This window comes from Zootoca vivipara, chromosome 15 (assembly GCF_963506605.1).
Source record: "Zootoca vivipara chromosome 15, rZooViv1.1, whole genome shotgun sequence".
NCBI lineage: Eukaryota > Metazoa > Chordata > Lepidosauria > Squamata > Lacertidae > Zootoca > Zootoca vivipara.
In genome coordinates, this window is record NC_083290.1 from 44848736 (window position 1) to 44867976 (window position 19241).

The 19241-nt window shown below is 48.2% G+C and overlaps 1 protein-coding gene across 3 annotated transcripts in view; it reads left to right on the forward strand.

Annotated features, from left to right (window-relative positions):
* The window catches only part of TACC1 (transforming acidic coiled-coil containing protein 1), a 66020-nt gene that overhangs the window by 34739 nt on the left and 12040 nt on the right, over positions 1 to 19241 (forward strand). For 2 of the 3 annotated variants that reach the window (XM_035138972.2, XM_035138970.2), the window contains exons 3-6: positions 1968 to 3096; positions 11672 to 11732; positions 13674 to 13887; positions 18847 to 18908. In XM_035138972.2, the coding sequence (XP_034994863.2) occupies positions 1968 to 3096; positions 11672 to 11732; positions 13674 to 13887; positions 18847 to 18908 (1466 nt within the window). The remainder of the gene's footprint in view (positions 1 to 1967; positions 3097 to 11671; positions 11733 to 13673; positions 13888 to 18846; positions 18909 to 19241) is intronic. The other variant, XM_035138971.2, reaches the window with a different exon arrangement.

Here is a 19241-nt window from a genome sequence, read left to right on the forward strand (position 1 = left end):
GGTCTACTCTGATGTAGAACTAGCTTTGGGTACAACCCTTGATGATGAGGTTGTTTTGAAATCATTTTTTTAAAGATGCCTTGGGGTAGCAGTGCTGGTGGGTGTGCAAACAATTTCTCAGCAAACGTGTGAGGCCATCTGGCTGCTCCCTTTTGCTGTGCCATTCAATAAGTTAACTTCATTAACTATGAATCCCAAAATCTGGGATCCCTTCAAAATTGGTGCCAAAGTTTTGCAGTCATTTTCCAGCAAAAACCCTGCACTTTGCAGTGCCCCACAAACAGAGCGATAGAATGTCAAACGTGGGGGTTACCCAAAACCCCAACATCATCTAAATCACCGCAAACTGGCACCACGCTGGTTTGAAGTGAATTGGACAACATTGGGCTTTTGGGTGACCCTGTGGCCCCCGGGTTTGAGGGTCTATTGCTTCATTTGTAGGGTGATGCAAAACACAGGGTTTTGGCTGCAAAACGCTGCCAAACCTTTGTCAAAGTTTGGTGCTGGTTTGGAGTGCATTAGACAACGTGGGGCTTTGGGGTGTTAATCACAAACCCAAGTTTGAGGGTCTATTGCAGGGGTCAGCAAACCTTTTCAGGAGGGGGCCAGTCCACTGTCCCTCAGACCTTGTGGGACGCCAGACCCACCCTCTCTTGAAAGCACCCCCCTCCCAAAAGGACCCCCCTACCGCCACTCACCCTGCCTCATCTTTGGCAGCATTGCCACCATCCTCTCCCTTGGGCAGGGGTCCACGGGCTGCAGAGCCCATGCTGCTGGCCTGGGTGGGGGACGCAGCCTCCCTGCCACCGCTGCTTCCTCCAGCTCGGCTCTTGGCCATATGTCGCGAAAGTTGGTCCCCGCACAACAAGGCCTCTGTGCCGGTTTAGCGCAGGGACTGACCGAGTGGGCAGCAGGGTCCGCAAGGTTCACGGGCCGGATTAACGAGCCCGGTGAGCCGCATCCAGCCCCCAGGCCTTAGTTTGCCAACCCCTAGTCTATTGCTTCGTTTGTGGGGTGATGCAAAACTCAGGGTTTTCACTGCAAAACTTTTGCCAAAGTTTGGTGCTGGTTTGGAGTAAATTAGACAACATGGGGTTTGGGGTGTTAACTATGAAGCCTTGTTTGATGTATCAATTACTCCATTTGTGGGGTGCTGCAAAACATGGGGGGGGGGTTGCTGCAAAATTACTTCAAAAAGTTGGCACCAGTTTCAAGGGGATCACAGATTCTGGGGTTCATAATTAATGAATCTAAATAAATTCCCTAAGTAGGCGTAGGCACTTTGATTTCTGCCTTGCTGCAACCTCGTTAAGTAATGACATAGGCAAATAGCTTGTGGGGAGTTAGATGGTTGCAAATTCTGCAGCTCCCCTATGAGTAAATGATGGGAATTGATTAGATTATGCAAATGTTCATTTATTTTGAAAATTGATCAAACTCCTGTGGACTTGTGTAATTCTCTATCTATCTATCTATTGTCCCTTGCTTTTCATGTTAAGGAGAACGGTTCTGATCTAGCCGCCTCCTTGCTAGGTTAGAAGAAAAATTTACAGTATCTCTATCCATCACCTCCACACTGTTTGTCATGTCATAATCCCTTTATCATGTCCCTGGTTAGTCTCTCCCCCGCCACCCCTGCCCAATACTTTAATTACAGGTGGGCAACTTGTGAATTTTGCCCTAATTGTATGTGGGTGGGAGAAATGTGGGAGTGGGTGGCCCCAGCTACCCAATATACAGTTTTAAAACATTTTATATAGTGCTGATATCCATGTACATGGCACTTCTGTAGAGGAATAACAAGATAATAGGTCCCTGCCCCAAGGAGCAAACACTTTCCTTTTTGAAAGAAAAGAGGGTAAAAAGAAGGAAGAAGGATGCTGTCCACCACCAGGTTTTGCGGGGGAGAAATCTTTATTTATGAGCCATATTTTTTATTCACTTGCCCCCTCCCTCTCTTTCCCTAGAATCACTTGAAGATGACATGCCATTTGGGGCTGACATTTTGGAGGAGAATGTGTGCCTAAGAGGCTCCGCTTCAGCAGAGGATGAATGGGAAGCAGAGCCTGCAGCCCCACAAGCCAGTGAGGTGTCCATTGGGATTGGCATAGGTCCACCCATGACTCCATCTGCACCAAGGCCAGAGCCGTCCACGGAGCAGCAAATTGCAGAAGAAACCGCTACCCCAGAGAGGTCGGATCCAGACCTAGCTTCAGCAAGTGCTGTGCCCGCAGCAACTCAGGAAGAACAACAGGGGGCGTCTCAGGAATGTGGAGTAGCACCCGTTGAAGGGATTTCGGAAGCCAAAGCAGTTGGTGAGACACTTTTGATCAGCAAGAGTAAACTCCCCAGGGCAAGACCAGCTGCCCTTCTGAAGAAGATGGGAGGAGAGAACCCTGGGACCAAAATGGCCACAGAGAGCGGCCCCCTCCTCAAAGCCTCCTACCGCTTTGACCCAGAGGAGTACAACGAGAACACCAACCCCTTTGCGATTGGGGGCGCCAAGCTCCAGAACTCCCCCCCGGCACCCCAGCCAGGCTTTGCTCTGCCACACAATGACCCCAAGGTGTTGGGGCAGGGAGTTGCTGGCGAGTCGCAGGGCCGGGCTGTGAAGCTTGAATTTGATTTTGCCGATGGTGTGGAAAGTGCAGAGTCAAAGAAAGGCTTGCCAAGGAAAGCCGGAAGGAAGCCGGCCAGCAAACTGTCTCCTAAGAAGCAAAGAGCTGGTGCCAAACGACCCACTGTGGGCACTGAGGGGGCAGAGAAAGCCCTTGCTGCAGATCCACCTGAGGTGCCCCTCCCCAAGGTCTCCCACCAGGTGGATGCCGTCCATTGGGATGGTCCTAGTTGTGAGCCCCTTGCGGGGAGTGCGGGCTTGCAGAGCTCGCCAGTCCTTCTGGGAGATTCCTACAACCTTGACGCGCGTGATCCTTTCAAGCCCACCCAGACCTTGGCGGGCCCAGGAGCCGACTCCTGCCCCTCTGCGGAGAACAGTCTCAATGAGATATTGGAGCTGCAGACCCTGGAGGCCTGCGAGGGCGAAGAGCTGCAGAGCGGTTTGGCCTCTCCAAAGAAACCCAAGTCCCAGCTGATCACGTGAGTGAGGACGGGCAGGGGGGCATCTGGCTTTGCTGCAGGGTAGCACAGAAGCCCCATAGTTTACAAGGCTCTGGGCCAGGCCGAGTGTCTTCTGGACCACCAGTGCACCTCATCCAGCACCCCAAGGAAATTTCTTCACCTTGCAAGAATCCCCTGATTCTGGTGGAGGCAGCAAAAAATAAAAGCACAATGACCCAGTGCTGGGCTGGGGAAGTTTCTTCCTCTCTGGCCAACCCAGCACCCCAATGGCGCTGCATATCACCCACCCACCCAGTCATCTGGCCCCTCAAGATGTTTTTTGTTACTGTGGGTTGTGGCCAGGTAAGTTCTACTCAGAGTAGAGCCATTGCAGTTGAAGGACCTGTTTGGAATTGTCTATTCATTTCAAGTGGCTGAGTATGACTAAGATTGGATGTAACGCTACAGGTGGGGTTGATGGAGTCTGTCAATATCTGGGGGGGGCCACAGGGGTATTTATTACTTATTTATTGAGAGCATTTGCACCCTGCTCTTCAGCCAAAAAGGCTCCTGGAGTGGCTTACATACAATTGAAATAAGACCTTCCCCACCTGCAGACTTACAACCTATTAAATGAGAAAGACACAAAAGGGGAAATGGGCAGGGAGGGAAGAGGGGAAAACCTGCCTCCAGCCCCAATTCTTGAACTGTTGCTCTGATAAGGAATGGCTGGTCCAGTTCAGGGTCAGGAGCCTCCCACTGAGGCAGCCTGGCAGAATGGCTTCCCCTTTGGACAGTGGAGAAGGAGAGGAGGCCTGCGGAGGCTGCCCTGAGACTCCCCCACCCCCTTGCTCTCCACACTGTTCCTACTGGGATTCTGCATTTTTCCCTCTGGGGTGTAAGGAGCACACATTGGTGACTGTTTTTCTCGCACTCTGAACTCTTCCAGGCATTGAGTTTGGCTGTGAAAAAGTCCCAGAAGTTCACGGGCTGCCCAGTGACGCGCAGCAGTAATTATATTAGCAGAGTGCTTCGTTTAAATAATGTAAACTTTATTAAATCAATGTTCTTCATAAAATATAGTTTGAGCAACAAAGACTCAGTTACAGAAACACAGAGGCAAGATGTTCATGACTGTTAAGTTACACAAACTGGAACAGAGTCCGGCCTAGAATGCCAGTTGGCAGTTAGGATTTGACCGTTAGAGCCTGCCTTGCTGTCCCTGCTCCCATGTGTCTTTGTCACATGACACCCAGTTCCCTGGCCTGAATAAATATTTGCAGCGGGAGAGAGGGCAGTGTCTTGTCCAGCTGCTCAAGGAGCATGAGGATGGAGAATGCAGGGGCGTCCAGTGGGCCCAGGGCAGTGGTCGCCAAGCTCTGTATTTTCAGGGATTCTAGCAAGACGTGTGGGTGCAGAGGGGCCATGAGAGAAACAGCTCGTCGTTCCCAAACGGTGCCCCCCAAGCCTTGGGCCATTAAATAACCTGTGGCCTGTTCAATGTGGGGCGAAGGAGGACTCTTGTTATTACTGTTTCTTTTTTATGCTGCGTATTATGTTTTTATTATTATGCTGCGTAAATTATCTTCTTAATGTTGTAAACTGCCCTAAGATAAAGGGCAGTATAAAAATTGAATGAACAGCAACCACAACAGCTTCAGCAAGGGTGGGAATCTCCGGACTGGGGGATGAATGCAGTCCTCCAAGCCCTTGGGATGCCCCCCCCACACCCCACACTGGCCTTGCTTCACGTCCCCCTTGATGGCTTTTGCCTGACTGGAATGTGTCCTTGAACTCTGAGAAGGTCTCTTGCTTGGAGGGAGGGAGGATTAAAAGCCTTTTGTAGAAACTAGCCTATTGGACAGAGGTAAAATTTGCATCCATTTCTCTGCCTGCCACTGAGAAAGCCTCTCCAGCCCTGAAAAATTGAGTGCCTGTGTGGGAACTGCCTGATCGAATGCTCCATCCTAAGAGAGATTTTGTGTGTGTATGTGTGTGTGTGTGTGTGTGTGTGTGTGTTGCAATTTAAATATTGCACAGTGCACACAGAAACCTAATATGCCAAGGGGGATAGTTTTAGATTCCAGCACTGAAAATTAGGAAAGTTCTGGTTTAAGAGAAGCAAAAGATTCCTGTCTTTTCAAGGTGCTCTCTCCACGCCCACCAGGCTGAATAACCACTGGATGTCAGGATGAAGTGAGGTGATGTGGGGCTTTGAAGTCTGGATGTGCCAGGATTTCAAAGCACAGGGTAGATTCTGAAAGGCCTTTTGCTAGCAGTCCCCTGCTGCACTTTAAACCTCCAGAAACACTGGGCTTGTTGCAAAAGTGCTTTCAGAGAAGCTGACACTGCTTTTGCCTGCACATGCCTGCTCCCAGCAGGGGAACTGGGGTGTGCAGCCAATGGAGCAGGATTTAACCCCAGCTCATCAGCAGGGGAACTGTCATGCAGTCAAAGCAGAATAGAGCTCCTCCCACAGGGCAGAGGTTCCATAACCCTGCAATGGCACCCTTGGCCTCTGCTTAAATGGCCACCTTCCCTGGGAGGTGAGGGGAAAGCATTCCCCCCTCAGGGCCTGAGCCAGCCCTAGCTGGAATATGAAACGGTCAGAAAGCTGGTGACTTTGGAGGGGTGAAAATCTGATACTGCCTTTGAAAAACCAGCGAAGCACAAACACTTATTGTGCAGGAGACGAATCCTTTTCTCCTTGGGCCCTCCCAGCCCTTCGTTATTTACAGCTTCCATACAGTCTCGGGAGCGGGCTTCCTGTTTCCAGCGGTGAGAAACGGCTGACTCCCACATGATCGGACCTCAGCCGTGCCGGTAATCCAGGGTTGATATAGGGGTAATTAGCCCTGACAGACTCCCCAGGGTGGGGGAGGACTGTCTCGAAGACCCGCAGATCGTCCGAGATTGCCAGCTGGCATTAAGGTGCAAGCAGCAGGACACTGGGTCCCAGAGCACGACGCAGCTGGCACTCTCCAAAGTCACTCTCATAGCCGGAAATATCTGTTTGACAAAATAATTAGATTTGGACAATAAACAGACAAAGTCTGGACTGAAGAAGACTAAGAAAAAACCTGCAGAATTGCACAGTCCCTGGTGTTTAAGCTCGGACTTCAAAGAGATTCTCATCATGGTGTTTGGATTTACGGAGGTGATTGGTATGTTCCTTTTTCTATACTGTACCTACAGTTGTTTTTCTATGCCAAGCCTCATTAAGAAACCTTTTTTTTAAAAAAAAAGGAGTACAGATGGACTTCCATTTATAATTAAGTATTCAACTGTGCAGCTTTACTTAGACTTGATAAAGATGAAAGAAGAAACAAGATGGCGCTTCTTAGTATGACGCAGCACGGAAAAATGAGAATTCCTCCCTTTTTCGAGGGAAGTGGGAAATACTTGCTAGCTGACTTCATAATGACTTGTGATAACAATTTGGGACAACATACAGTGCATCTGTTTGCAGAATTTCTACATTATGAGAGAGAGGGGGGGAGGGAGAGGGAGAGAGAGGGGGAGAGAGAGGGCTAAGTGGATGTCTAGCAGCCCCCCTTCTAGGGCCCAGGGGGTGTTGTGTGGTGTCCGGGAAAGCCGATTGATCGTCAAATGACTTATATCTGTGGAATACAGTTCATTTACATTGCAATATTGCAAACAGTATGCTTATGGTGAACAGTAACAATTTAACAATTTGGGAGTTACTGCGTCATTAAACTTCAAACGACAGGCTTGGACAACAGCCCGGATTGGAAGATTGGAATGAAGTCAGGAAAAGCTGCGCTGGCAAATAGACAGTTGAAAAAATATATATACAGTGGTACCTCTACCTACGAATAACTCTACTTACGAATGTTTCTACTTATGAACGGAGCTCCGTCCGCCATCTTAGATGCGGTTTAGATAGGATTTTTTCTACTTACGAATTTTTAGATAGGGTTGCTTCTCTATTTTTTCTCCCAATGCATTCCTATGGGATTCGACTTACAAACGTGCGTTCGGAACGCATTAAATTCGTAAGTAGAGGTACCACTGTACGCAAATAAAGCTGTACCCGATGGATGAAAGGATATATGATTTTTTACATGATTGAGAATTGCACAGCCCGGGACAGGGAACTTTAAAGTGTCAAGATCGGAATGTGGAAAATAGGAGAACAAGAAGAAGACAGAAATGAACATATTGGAGATCTACTTCAGAGGTCCAGACTATGGGAAGCCCGGAAATAATTAATAATTAATAATTTGGGTTGTAATTTGGCTGTTTTTATTTTATTTTATTATTTTTAATTGGATTATGATTTGATGGATTTGTTAATTGGATGTTTTTATTGGAAAACTAATAAAAATGATTTAAAACAAAACAAAACCCAGCCTCGGGAGCCGGGGTTCCAAGGGCACAAGTGCCGGCAGGAATAGCCACAGGCCCCTGGGAGCAAGCAGACCCAATGCCTTTGGGAGGTTGTGGTAGTGCTTGTGTCTTGCTGCACCTTGTTCTCCTGTGACGCGCCAGGGTTCAGCAGGGACCAGCAAAGGGGGGAGCAGCTCCAAAGCAGTTTCAGCCCTGGCAAGATTTCTGTGTGTGAAGTGCTTCTGCATCCAAGAGAGCATGCAAACCACGGGGTGGGCACTCGCGGCCACAGTGCACAGCTCAGCCGCATGTATACCTGATGGGAATCCTTGGTGAGTTGAGGCTCCCCTGCAAGCACACACCAGCTTTGTATGCCCACAATGCCAAACAGACAATTCTGGCTTCAAAAACCAGTTAGTGCACAAGTAGTCTGCACTAGAAAAGAGTTTCCTTTGCAGCCACTTCACTGCTTCTTTCAGGTGAGTAGCAAAACAAGCCAGGATGCAGCTCACAGCCATAGCTTCCTGCTACATGTAAATCTGGAAATTTTGGTTAATGGATTCAACACAAGCCGGAGTTGAAGCCATGGTTTGATATTGGCTTCATATCTTGTCTTCATTTGAAACCATGGTTTCCAGGTTTTCATGCAACAGGGAACTATGGCTGTCAGCTGGGTCCTGGCTTGTTTTGCTACACAGGTGAAAGGAGGAGCCAAACAGCCTCAGAGAGGCTCTGCATCTGCAGAAAAGCTCATGCTTGAGCATTTCTGCTTTTGCATTGTGTGCAAACACGCCCCTCCCCCTATATACATGAAGCAAAAGATGCTTGGGCATATGCAAGCATCACAACTTGGTCACATATGGCTCCTAGAAGGGCTCCACATGGAACTACCTGACACATAAGAGTTTTATTATGTTGAAAGGTGGTCTGTATTGTTCCAGCCCTGGTAGTGTGGTTGGCAACACACAGTATTGTGTAGAAATTCAGTGCATTTCAGGAACTGGGATGTACTGTAGGAAGAGGATAGATGCCATAGATGTTAAGCAGCTGTTCATAGCCTATGCAAATTAACAAATATTGGTATGACAAGTTTGCAAGAACTGAGCTGTTAGATCAAACTAGAACCTTGTCCCAAAGGTCAACTCTAGCTACAGTTGGCTTTGAGTAGTGCTAGGTTTACACTATGCTAAAAATGCAAGAAACCTTTGGCTGGGTAATCCTGACCCTTCCCGCTCAAAGCTGAATTTTACAACTTTAAGTGCATAGTTTCCCCTCCATTGCACAGTTCTGCAGTTTTTGTTTTGTTTTGTTTTACTGCTCTTTTGTGTAATTTCTTTTTGTTCTAGTCATACTGAGGAACAGGTGCCACATGGAGCTAATACTCTTCTGGCTTCTGAAATTGCAGTGGGGTTTGCCAGTGCAGAAAATTCATGGCTACAGCTTCCTTGATAGGCAAGGGATTGGGCTGGATGACCTTTGAAGTGTCTTTTGCCTCTGTGATTCTATGTCCACACGTATTGAGGCATATCTTCATAGCCATGAGGGCTAGAAACTTAAAATTTTGTTTCCTGATTAGCAGGAGGCTAAATTATATCCCCCCGTGTAGCATTCTCCAGTCTTACATCATCAGGGAGCTCACATAACCCTGGCTCTGAGTTACCGGTATGCACTCATTTGTAGGGTTTCTGCACACCAGCAGCAAAAATTGAAGTTTTACATCTCTTCTCTGCATGGTCTTTCCACTCATAGTATGACTTCTGTATTTATCCAGGGAGAAAATATATATACTGTACACACACACACACACACACACACACACACACACACCTGAGTCTTTTACATGTTTTTCTTTTTCTTTTTCCTCTCCCTCCATCTCTCTACCTTTCTTTCTTGTCTGTTCATTTTTGGTGCATCAGGACTACAGAACAAGTGAAATTTCTCTGTTTTCTGTTGTAAGTACTCATTTCCTTTCTTTTTCTTGTGTTCCTCTTTGGGTTTTGGTGTTTTTGTTGGCCCTTTCTCTCCCTCCCTCTCTCTTCACTGCATGCCGCTTCCTCGCCTATTTATTCTGAGATTTTAGTCTGTCTCTTGTCTCCAGCCTCCTCTTAGAAGACCATAATTTCACCTGGCAGCTTAGCTTTGCAGCAGAATGAGGACTGGGAGATGGCTGGGCTGGCTGTTGTGGCATGCTTGCTTTCTATGGGTTTCCAAGGCATAACAAATTCTGTGCATTTGCTGTGTGCCCCCCCCACTCCCCCCCAAACAAACATTATGGCTCTTCTTTCATTCCAAAGCCAAGAATTAGCCCACCTTTGTTCAGAAACAAATGTCTGGGTCTTCAGTAAATAAGCCACATAGTTTCAGAGATCATGGCCCTTCACAGTCTCTAGGTGGGAGCTTCAGCTAACTCTTATCTTCCACATTGCAGAAATGGAAAACCTACAGAACTAGGCACGGTAAAAGTTCCCCTAGAACAGAGGTGCAGGATGTGGTCCTCTAGTCCCAGTTGTCATGGCCAACAGTGTAGGGCGTGACACCAGCTATCCGCCATGCCATTGAAGAGAGGCTGCAATGGGCGCCTTTTCATGCTTTCGGAAAAAGGAGAGCCTGAGGCAGCACTTGGGGAACCTTGTTCATCCCAAGGGCCACTTTCTCTTCTGGGCAGCATTCTGGGGGCCACCTGCTAGCAGTGGGCAGGGATCAAGGTAGAAGTGGGCGGAGGAAGGACTGCCGTGTTGATCTTTGTTTATAGGGCTGGTTTCCACACACAGCTGGGAAGCAAGAGGCATCGCTGGCGCTCCGGGACACCTTTGCCAGAGAGGGGATTGGCCTACAGGGAGGGGCATGGCCTGGAGAGAGTCCCAAGGGCCACAGAGGCCACACTGGGCTCCTGGGCCTGAGTTTCCCCACTCCTGGTATAAGGCCAGGGCATGTTTATCAAATGCTGCACAATGCTGATGGAGATTTTTCCCATCACATTGTATGGATGGGCAGTTTCAGGGCAAACCAAAGTCAAGTCTTCCTTTGTGTTGCTGTGGCAAGATGACTGTGAAGGCTAGCGGCTTAGACAGGGGGATTAGATGCCTATGGGGTGGATCATGCTGCATGGCGCCTCCGTGGTCAGAGGCAGCAAGTGGATGGCAGCTTCTGGGCAGCCGTGGCGAGGGGGGGTCTCTCGCTGTCCAGCTTCGTTGGAGGGTTCCTAGCACTGTGTTCAGTTCTTTATGGATGTGAGCTGCTTTGGGAGACCAGTTCTGTATGAAAAGTAGAATAAAATCTGCCCAGCCTCTGGCATAAGTCAGGCTTCCTGGCTTATCATGGTGTTTCTGTGAATGAGTTGCCTGCTGGTGCACTCTGCCTCCTCTCGCCTCCCCTGGCAAGAGGCGCTGTGCCCATTACGTCTGAACAGGGTATCATGTTTTGCACAGGGCTTGGCAGGCAGAAGCAGCTCTCCTGCTCCCGGGGAAAGCTTTTTGCTCCCCTGTGCTTTCCTCTTGTGCCCTTTCCTGCAGTGGCATCACTTGGCTTCCTCTTCCAAGTCCATGGCAAGAAAGAAAATCTGCAGATGCCACCACATCCATGGTATTGTTCCTCTGCTTTTCTTGGAAAGTGTTGGTCCATTTGGACTAGATGGTCCTTGCAGTCTCTTCCAGCTGTACAATTCTATGGTGCTATGATTTCAGTTTCAAACATTGTGGAGCCAAGAGACCAGTAGCAGCTAGGAAGGTGCCTTGTATCAAATCAGATCATGGATCGATCTGGCTCAGTATTATCTTCTCTAACTGTCAGCAGATCTGCAGGTATTCAGGCAGGACTCTTTCCCACCCTACCTGGAGATGCTGGGGGTTGAACCCAGGGCCTTCCTGCATTTAACAAGTACTGTGCCGCTGAATTGTTGCCCTTTCCCCAGCTGGAAAAACTGACTCTGCTGCTTAATATCCAGGATTGGCTGAGTTGGCAGCAGACCTGTGTTTGCCCTCGTGCAAAACGGCTTTTAAGTGTTGGCTGTTTCAGAGGAGTCCAAGGTGTTTTGAGCACAGTAGCCGTTGTGTTGGTCTCTCCCTTCTTCTCTCCCCACCTCCTGCTTTAAGAAAGAACATGGCCTTCCCTACTCGGGGCTCAGATCTGCTATGCCAGCAACGTGGGTGCAAATTCTGGTCCTGCCATCTGGTCCTGCCTACTTGCCTCCCTCCCTGACTCCTCAGCTCCCTCCCCCACACCCAATAAGTCCAATGTTGATCCCGTCCTCCCTTTCTCTCTGCAGGAGTGGCTGCAAGGTGAAGAAATACGAAGCACCGTCCCTGGTTCTTGATGTCTGCTCTCAGGTATGGGGTAGCCAAGAACTGCCACTTGCTTCCCCACATTCACGGGGGAGAAGGTCAACACGATGGCTATAGTCTCCCTCCACTGTCAGAGGCTGTGCACCTCTGGGTGCCATTGGCTGAGAATCACCATGGTGGGGGGGGTGGGGGGAGAGCCGTGGCACTCAGGTCCTGCTTGCAGGCTTCCCTTAGGCACCTGCTGGGGGAACTTGAGAGCAGGAGGCCGCATTCAATGGGCCACTGGCTGGATCCGGCAAGGCTTTTCTTAAGTAGTAATCCACGTGGAAGAGCTTTGGATTTGGAGAAGGGTTCCCCGCACTAGCAGCCGGGGACAGGTGCACCTTCCAGAGTTGCTTGTGCCCACGTCCCAGTAGGAGGCTGGCTGCTGACCCTCAGCATTACTCTCTGCTGTTCCTGCCTCTATCTGCCCTCTTCCTACTGACCAAAAGGAGAGAAAGGAAGAAGAAGGAAGGGCAGCTTTTCTTTGCCTTGCTCTTTCCTGCAGGGCAGTGGAAGAGGACACTCAGGGAACAGTCCACACTGAGGGCATCTTAAGAATCTGAAGCAGACCCTGGAATATAGGCTGAGTCAGACCATTGGTATTATCTACAGTGGCTCTCCACCAAGCTACATCTCTGCCCTGTCAGAATAAACATTGGGAGCTGCCTTGTGTCAGAATAGGCTACCTATCAGCTCCAGGACTGGCAGGAGCTCTCCAATCTTCCAGAGAGGGTCCCCCCCCCCCCGCCTGAACACTTTGAGATACAGCATGAGCCGAGCCATACCACTGAGCCATGGCCCTTCCCACGGAGGCATCCAACTGCCTGCCTCTTAGGAAGACAAGAGCTGCAGGCTAAATTAACTCTTTTTTAAGAAGCCTTTTTAAAAAAAGAATAATAGTAATAATAATAATCTTTATTTAAACAAGAATATAAACCTCAGTAGGTACACGGGTGGTGCTGTGGGTTAAACCACAGAGCCTAGGGCTTGCCGATCAGAAGGTCGGCAGTTCGAATCCCCGCGACGGGGTGAGCTCCCGTTGCTCGGTCCCAGCTCCTGCCAACTTAGCAGTTCAAAAGCACGTCAAAGTGCAAGTAGATAAATACCTCCAGTGCAAAGGTAAACGGCGTTTCCGTGCACTGCTCTGGTTTGCCAGAAGCGGCTTTGTCATGCTGGCCACATGACCTGGAAGCTGTATGCCGGTTCCCTCGGCCAATAAAGCGAGATGAGCGCGCAACCCCAGAGTCGGTCACGACTGAACCTAATAGTCAGGGGGCCCTTTACCTTTATACAGCTCAGTAGCAGACCGGGGTGGGGGGGAGAGAGAGAGACTTGAATGAAAACTAAAATTAAACATGCACATACAAAGTACAAATCTACCGGTAAGTTGTTTCCTTCTCATCCCCCCCCCCCCCCAAATTATTATCACTATTACTGGTGTTGAGAAGTAGCAGATGATTTATTTAAAATCTTTGTCTTTGAGATCTTGTGAAATTCCCAATTTAAAAGGTTACTAAAGTTACTCAGGTTACTAAGAATTCCAAATAGAAGTGTATTTGAACATTTCAATCATCATTAAAATATGAAATACATTTTGCCATGTAATCAAAAATGAATTTTTTTTGGAGGGGTGTCCTCTGGTGTACCTTAATTTTCAAGTTTGTTTTTCAGCATATTAGCTATGGACCAGACTTAATTCTACCAGATATCCTTATTCAATCCCCCTAAATATTTTCCTTTTCTTGCAAGAACCATTTTGGTGGCTGACAATAAATATAGAATCAATACAATGTTTTAAGAAGCTGGAAAGTGAAAAGAAGTGGAATGGAAGGCGCAGACAGCTGTCCTTGGGCACTTCCGGATTCCGTCCCGTCCCCCGATTAATGTTATCCAAGTCCTGGGCAATGGGCTGATCCCTGTTTAACTGTCTCCTTGCTTGTGCAGGACAAAGACGAAGCTGTGCTTGCCTCCAAAATCCCAGACCTTTCCAACCGAGATGGGCATGCCACAGATGAAGAGAAACTGGCTTCCACATCCTCCAGTCAAAAGGCAGCGGACTTGGAGGCGAAAGGTGAGCCAGAGGAAGACCTGGAGTACTTTGAGTGTTCCAATGTTCCTGTGTCTGCCATAAATCATACATTTTCATCCCCAGGAGAAGGTACGAAAGTCTCTCCCTCTCTGTCTCTCCCCCCCCCTGTCTTAAGAAGTTAATCTTCCCCATCCTGTGCCCTCCAGGTGTTTGGGACTACAGCTCCCAACAGTGCTGGCTATTCTGATGGGAATTGTAGTCACCAACACCTGGAAGGCTCCAAGGGGAGAAGCAGCACATGGGGTCATGAAAGTGTGTGTGCTTCTTGAGAGGACTGTCAACTGATAAATGGATTTTTGGTCAAATAGCCACCTGCCATTTTGAAAGCAACTGCAGCGCTATCTTATGTGTGTGCACTCGGATGTAAGCTCTGCTCCATTTGATGGAACGCTCGGTCCCTAGCAAGTGTGTTTAGGATTGTAGCCTTAATTCCAGTTAAGTTTCACTTAATGTGCTTATCACCAAAGCCCATGTAAAGGTTTCTTTTTGAGATTGGGAAGCAGACATCTAATTTTGTGGCTATGCATTCACTCACCCCCACCCCATTGCTAAATTTGCACTCTTGGTGTAAATCTCCTTCCCCAGTGAGGAGGCCAATTGTAAGGCCAATTGCAATGAAGGGTGGTGTCAAAATTACAGCTGGGGAGAGAAGACTTTCTCCTCTCTGGATGCTGCACTCTCAGTGAACAGCAGGGGCTCCCACATGTATTGGTATTGGACAGAGGAAGAGTGACCGTTGGTTCATTTAGCCCAGTATTGTATGCCCTGACTAGGAGTGGCTCTCCAGGGTCCCAGGTGAGGGTCCCTCCCAGCCCTGCCTGGGGATGCTGGGAATCCAACCCAAAGTGCAGATGCTGGGCCCCTGAGCCCTTCCCCTTTGAAACACCCAGACATGGTTGCTAACCTTGCAACTGGAGTAACACCAAGTTTGTCCCTAAGCCAGTATACTGTTTAACTTTAGGTGGCTGGACATCTTTTATGTTTTCAACATTAATTTTCTGGTAGAGCTATGTAGCAAAAGCAAAATGGCCTACTAGAAAAAGAAAACTAAAGAGGAGAACCTTTAACTCTGATTAAAATTTATCCAGTCTGATTAATTAATTGATTAAAGCTTTTTGTGATTTACTGATTTTAAACTATTGAAACTTCCTCCCCTTGTAGACTCTCTTTTATTAACTACAGAACCATCCTCATTCCATGCTTTGCCAGATTGTAATCTCAAAAGCATTAGAAAAAGCTGTAAATGTCTCTTTTTGGTGGGTGGCAAGAGATGGAACAAAGCCTGGAGCCTTGCTTATCTCTGCTTTTGACAACGGTGCAAGCAGTTACAGGAACATGTTCAGCATTTCTGAAGCAGGAGGACTGAAGTCTGTGCTTATCAGCTATGAGCATCGAATTCAATCTAGCCAGGAGTGCACTGGCAAAGCAGGTCCCTGTCTGCAGGCCAGCTGACATATAACCTCATGGTGGTCTCAGATGATTGGCAGGTGGATGGCCCTGCCCAGCTGCCAAAGCTGACATGTGCAGCAAGGAGAGATAAAGATCTGACCCACCAGGTTCTCCACCCCTGAACTAAGTGCTGGATCATACCATTTCAAGTGATCAAATGACTTTTACCTTACCATTTCATACTAGTTTCAGTTTCCTAAAAGTAGTCTAAGAGAAGGTCCCAGGTCTCAGTTTTAAATTTTTTATCTCATCCTGTTTTTCGTTATGAGGGAATTTCAAAAAACAGACCATTTCGGCCTTGCCATACTACAAAAAACCTTTAAAGCTCAGCCCAGAATTGTGATACTTCAAAACTAAAGATACTAATCTCTTCAGATCTTCATGGGCGTTAATACGATACGTCACATGATGGACTTGCTTTGAATTCTAAATGTAAGTTACAAAATTTAATATTTTTAAAGTGATTAAAAATCTAATATGATTAAAAATTTCCAAAGAAATGTATTGATCACACCATATTTCTAAGAGTTACCTGCAAAAATTCATCTTGGGATCTCAATTGGATCACATTTTTTAAAAATATTTTGTACATACATGTCTGCCTTATTGGGTTCTGTTTAGGATAAATGCGTCTTCTTGGAGTAAAATATAGCAGAATAAACAAGATTTCAAACTATAATATCAGTTACTTCAGGCAATTCTTTAAAACGTTATTCCATTAAAAGGAATCTGAAGAGCCAGTCAGGCTTTTCTTTTAAAAGTGTGTTCCAAGGCGGGGGGGTCTTTTGTTGTTGTTGCTGCAGGATAGAATTAACGCTTTGAAAAAAACTCTTGTTAGCTTGTGGTTTGGCTTGCTGGAAACAAACTATGAGTGAATAACCCAGGACAAAAGTGGCTGCAGTTTGTTTGGAGTGAGACAAACGATAAGCCTGGGTTCACCTGGCACACTAAGCCAAAAGTACGACCCACAAGCTATAGCCAAGGCGGTGGCGGAGCTTCATGCTCCGGCACCGGGGGCGGAGACCAGGCGGGGGTGGGGCTGGTCACATTATGGGGGCGTGGTGTGCCGCCCATAGGGTGTGGCACGCATTCCGGGGGCATGGTACGCCACCTGTGGGGGCATGGCGCACGTTCTGGGGGCATAGCGTGCCACCCGTTGGGGCATGGCGCTCTGCCCGAAGGGGCGTGACGTGCGTTCTGGGGGTGGGGACCGCCACCCATAGGGGCATGGTGCGTGTTCTGGGGGCATGGCATTCTGGGGGCATGGCACGCCCATAGAGGTGTGGCGTGCCTTCTGGGTTTCGTGACACGCCGCTCATAGGGGCGTGGCCTGCCGCCTGCGGGGGCAGGGTGCCCAGCATGGGCGGGCGAGGGCAGCTGCGATGGCGCCCTCAGGATCGCACTGCCTGGGGCGGAGCACCCCTATCGCCCCGCCCTTTCTACGCCCCTGAGCCAAGGTTGGTTCTTGGGTTCATAGTACTGTATGTCCTGAGTGAGACAAACCACAAGCTTCGGTTTGCATAGAACGCCGAGCAAAACCATGGCATAGTTCCTGGTTGTAGAGGAGATCAGCTGCAATTTTCACCCTGTGCACCAGCTTGTTCGCACTAAGCCACCGTTTGGCTTCCTGTTTCTTATGAACCCAAGTCAGTGTGTAGGAAGGGAAGCGCCATTTGGTAGGATATTTGAAAAGGAGATCTCAGGCGCATATAGCTTGTCTTGCAAATGAGCAAACAAGCCACAGCTTGGTTCTGTGGCTCCAGCCTCATCCCCTGTGGCTTGGTGAGTTCCAAAGCAACCCTTGGTTAAGCCAAGTTGTTGGGTGTTGAAGAGGAGAGATGTGCAGTCTTTGGCTCCCCTGAGACACTTGCCCAGGCAAACCTGCTGTTATCTGGAACTGGGTGACTGCCCTCCAGCTGTGTGAGGCCTGAGGAGGCGCCATCACCCTCGGAGGAGGTGTCTGCCCATAAAAGCAAGCCTCGAGTGAGAGACTCAAGTGCGGCCAGCAGGTTCCAGGAACCTTCTTTGTTGTGAGATCTCAGAGGTGATTTGGGAGTTTGTCTGGTCCCTCAAGGGGAGCCAGGAGGCTGAGACACGTTGAGTAAGGAGGTTTGTCAGGAGGAGGAGAAATAGATATCTGTATATATTTAAGACTAATTTGTATAATAGTTTATGTGTAATTTTATATTTATTGTTGCTATTGTAGTTGCTTATACACCACCTAGAGGTATTTTTATATATTAAGCAGTATAGAAATGGTCTAGATAATGACCATGATGCCAAACCATAGTTAAAACATGCCACAGTTTGTAAGCCAACAACTGACCTTAGCTTCACAACCTGATTTTGTTGTCAGAAAACAACCAGTAGTTAGTCTGCTGTGCTGGGTTCAGACATTCACGCAAACCTCACTTCAGCTAAACAAACCATGGCTTAGCGTTACTTGTGAACCAGGCCAGTATGAAATAGGTTCCCTGCAAATACACAGTCATGAATGCTTTAGCAGATCCCCAAAGGCCAAAGCCCCATGGCTTTCTGAGGCAACTGGAGATGGCATTTATTGGCCTAGCTGATAAGAATAGAAGGAGGCACATGAAACTCGTTTCGGTCAGCTTTGGCTATTATGATGCTTGCATTCTTGTTATTCTGGGGAGACAAAACAGCTGCTGCAAATCTCCACAGGGTGTGATGCCCCATTTCATGGAGCAAAACGACAGCTGTTTTTTCCTGCAAAGCAGTAAAAACAAAGAAGGAGAACACAGAAGAACAAAAACTAAGAGTCACCCTATTCTGGCACTTCTTATTTTCTGAAGTTTTTCAATGTTAATTTTTGCACATGGAGGAATTCACACAAAATCTTACTATCTGAAGCAGAAGAGCTAAGCAGCAGCCCCCCCTCCTTCTGTCCTGCTAGTCGACATGTGCTATGATCTGCAATGAAGTTTTCCTGAGCATGCCTCATTGAAAGGAATGCACAAGAGCAATGGATTGTTTCCTTTTCCCCATCCCTGCACATCCAGGTATTATTCAGATCCTAAAAGCACAAGAAGAGCCTACTAGATCTGTCCAGCATCCCATTCCCAACATGCCACCCAGACGCCTCTTGCAGAAGCCCACCCCAAGCAGGAGCAGAGGGCAATTGCTCTTCCTACTGTTGTTCCCTTGTAGAACTCAGCAGGGAAGAGCATGGGGACAAAACTCACAATGAGTTGGCTCTCCCTGTCTTTGACTCTGGTTGCCCCTAGAGTTGGGCCCCCTGCTTCCCACCCCCCATCAGTCACTGTGGGCACCAGCCACCACAGCCCTGGAGAGCCATTGCCAGTCAGAGCAGATAAGATGGAGCTACACGCTCAAATAGCCAAACCTGGGATGAGCTATCTTCCTATGAGCCGTTGCAAGGAAGCACAGGGGGGAAATCTTCCAGGTGTGGCTTTGGCATCCCATAGTCTTAAAATAGGGGTTGGGTGGGAGGGCAGGAGAGTCTGGACTCAGAGAAAAGGGGTTCCACTTTCTTCTTCCAGTCATCACCACTGAGACTGCAGCAAGCAGTGTATGACCCACTTATTTCTTCTGCTTTAGGTTTTGAGAAGGACACATCGTTGAGCAAGCTGGCGGAGAGGGGCAACCCTGGGCATCCCTTGGTAAGCACAAGAGTGGCTTCTGCCATCCATTGAGCCAAGAAGCCATGGATTCACCTGAATGCATTGCAGCAAAGGCTCTTTCACCCCTCCCTTACTTTTGAATATATGTGGGGCTGTTTCTGCTGAAGCACGGAACAGCCACAGGTGGCATTGCTGGCTAGGGAATCCTGCTTTCTTCTTTGTTGCGTGGGTGTACATGCATGCATGATTTCTCTGACTTTGCCTTAGATCCAAACTACGTGTGATGCTATAAAGGGCACTTGGTAGCTACACCTGCAGTTTCTAAAAATGTAATACTAGTTGGGGGTTGGGATTTCATGGGAACTGCAGTGT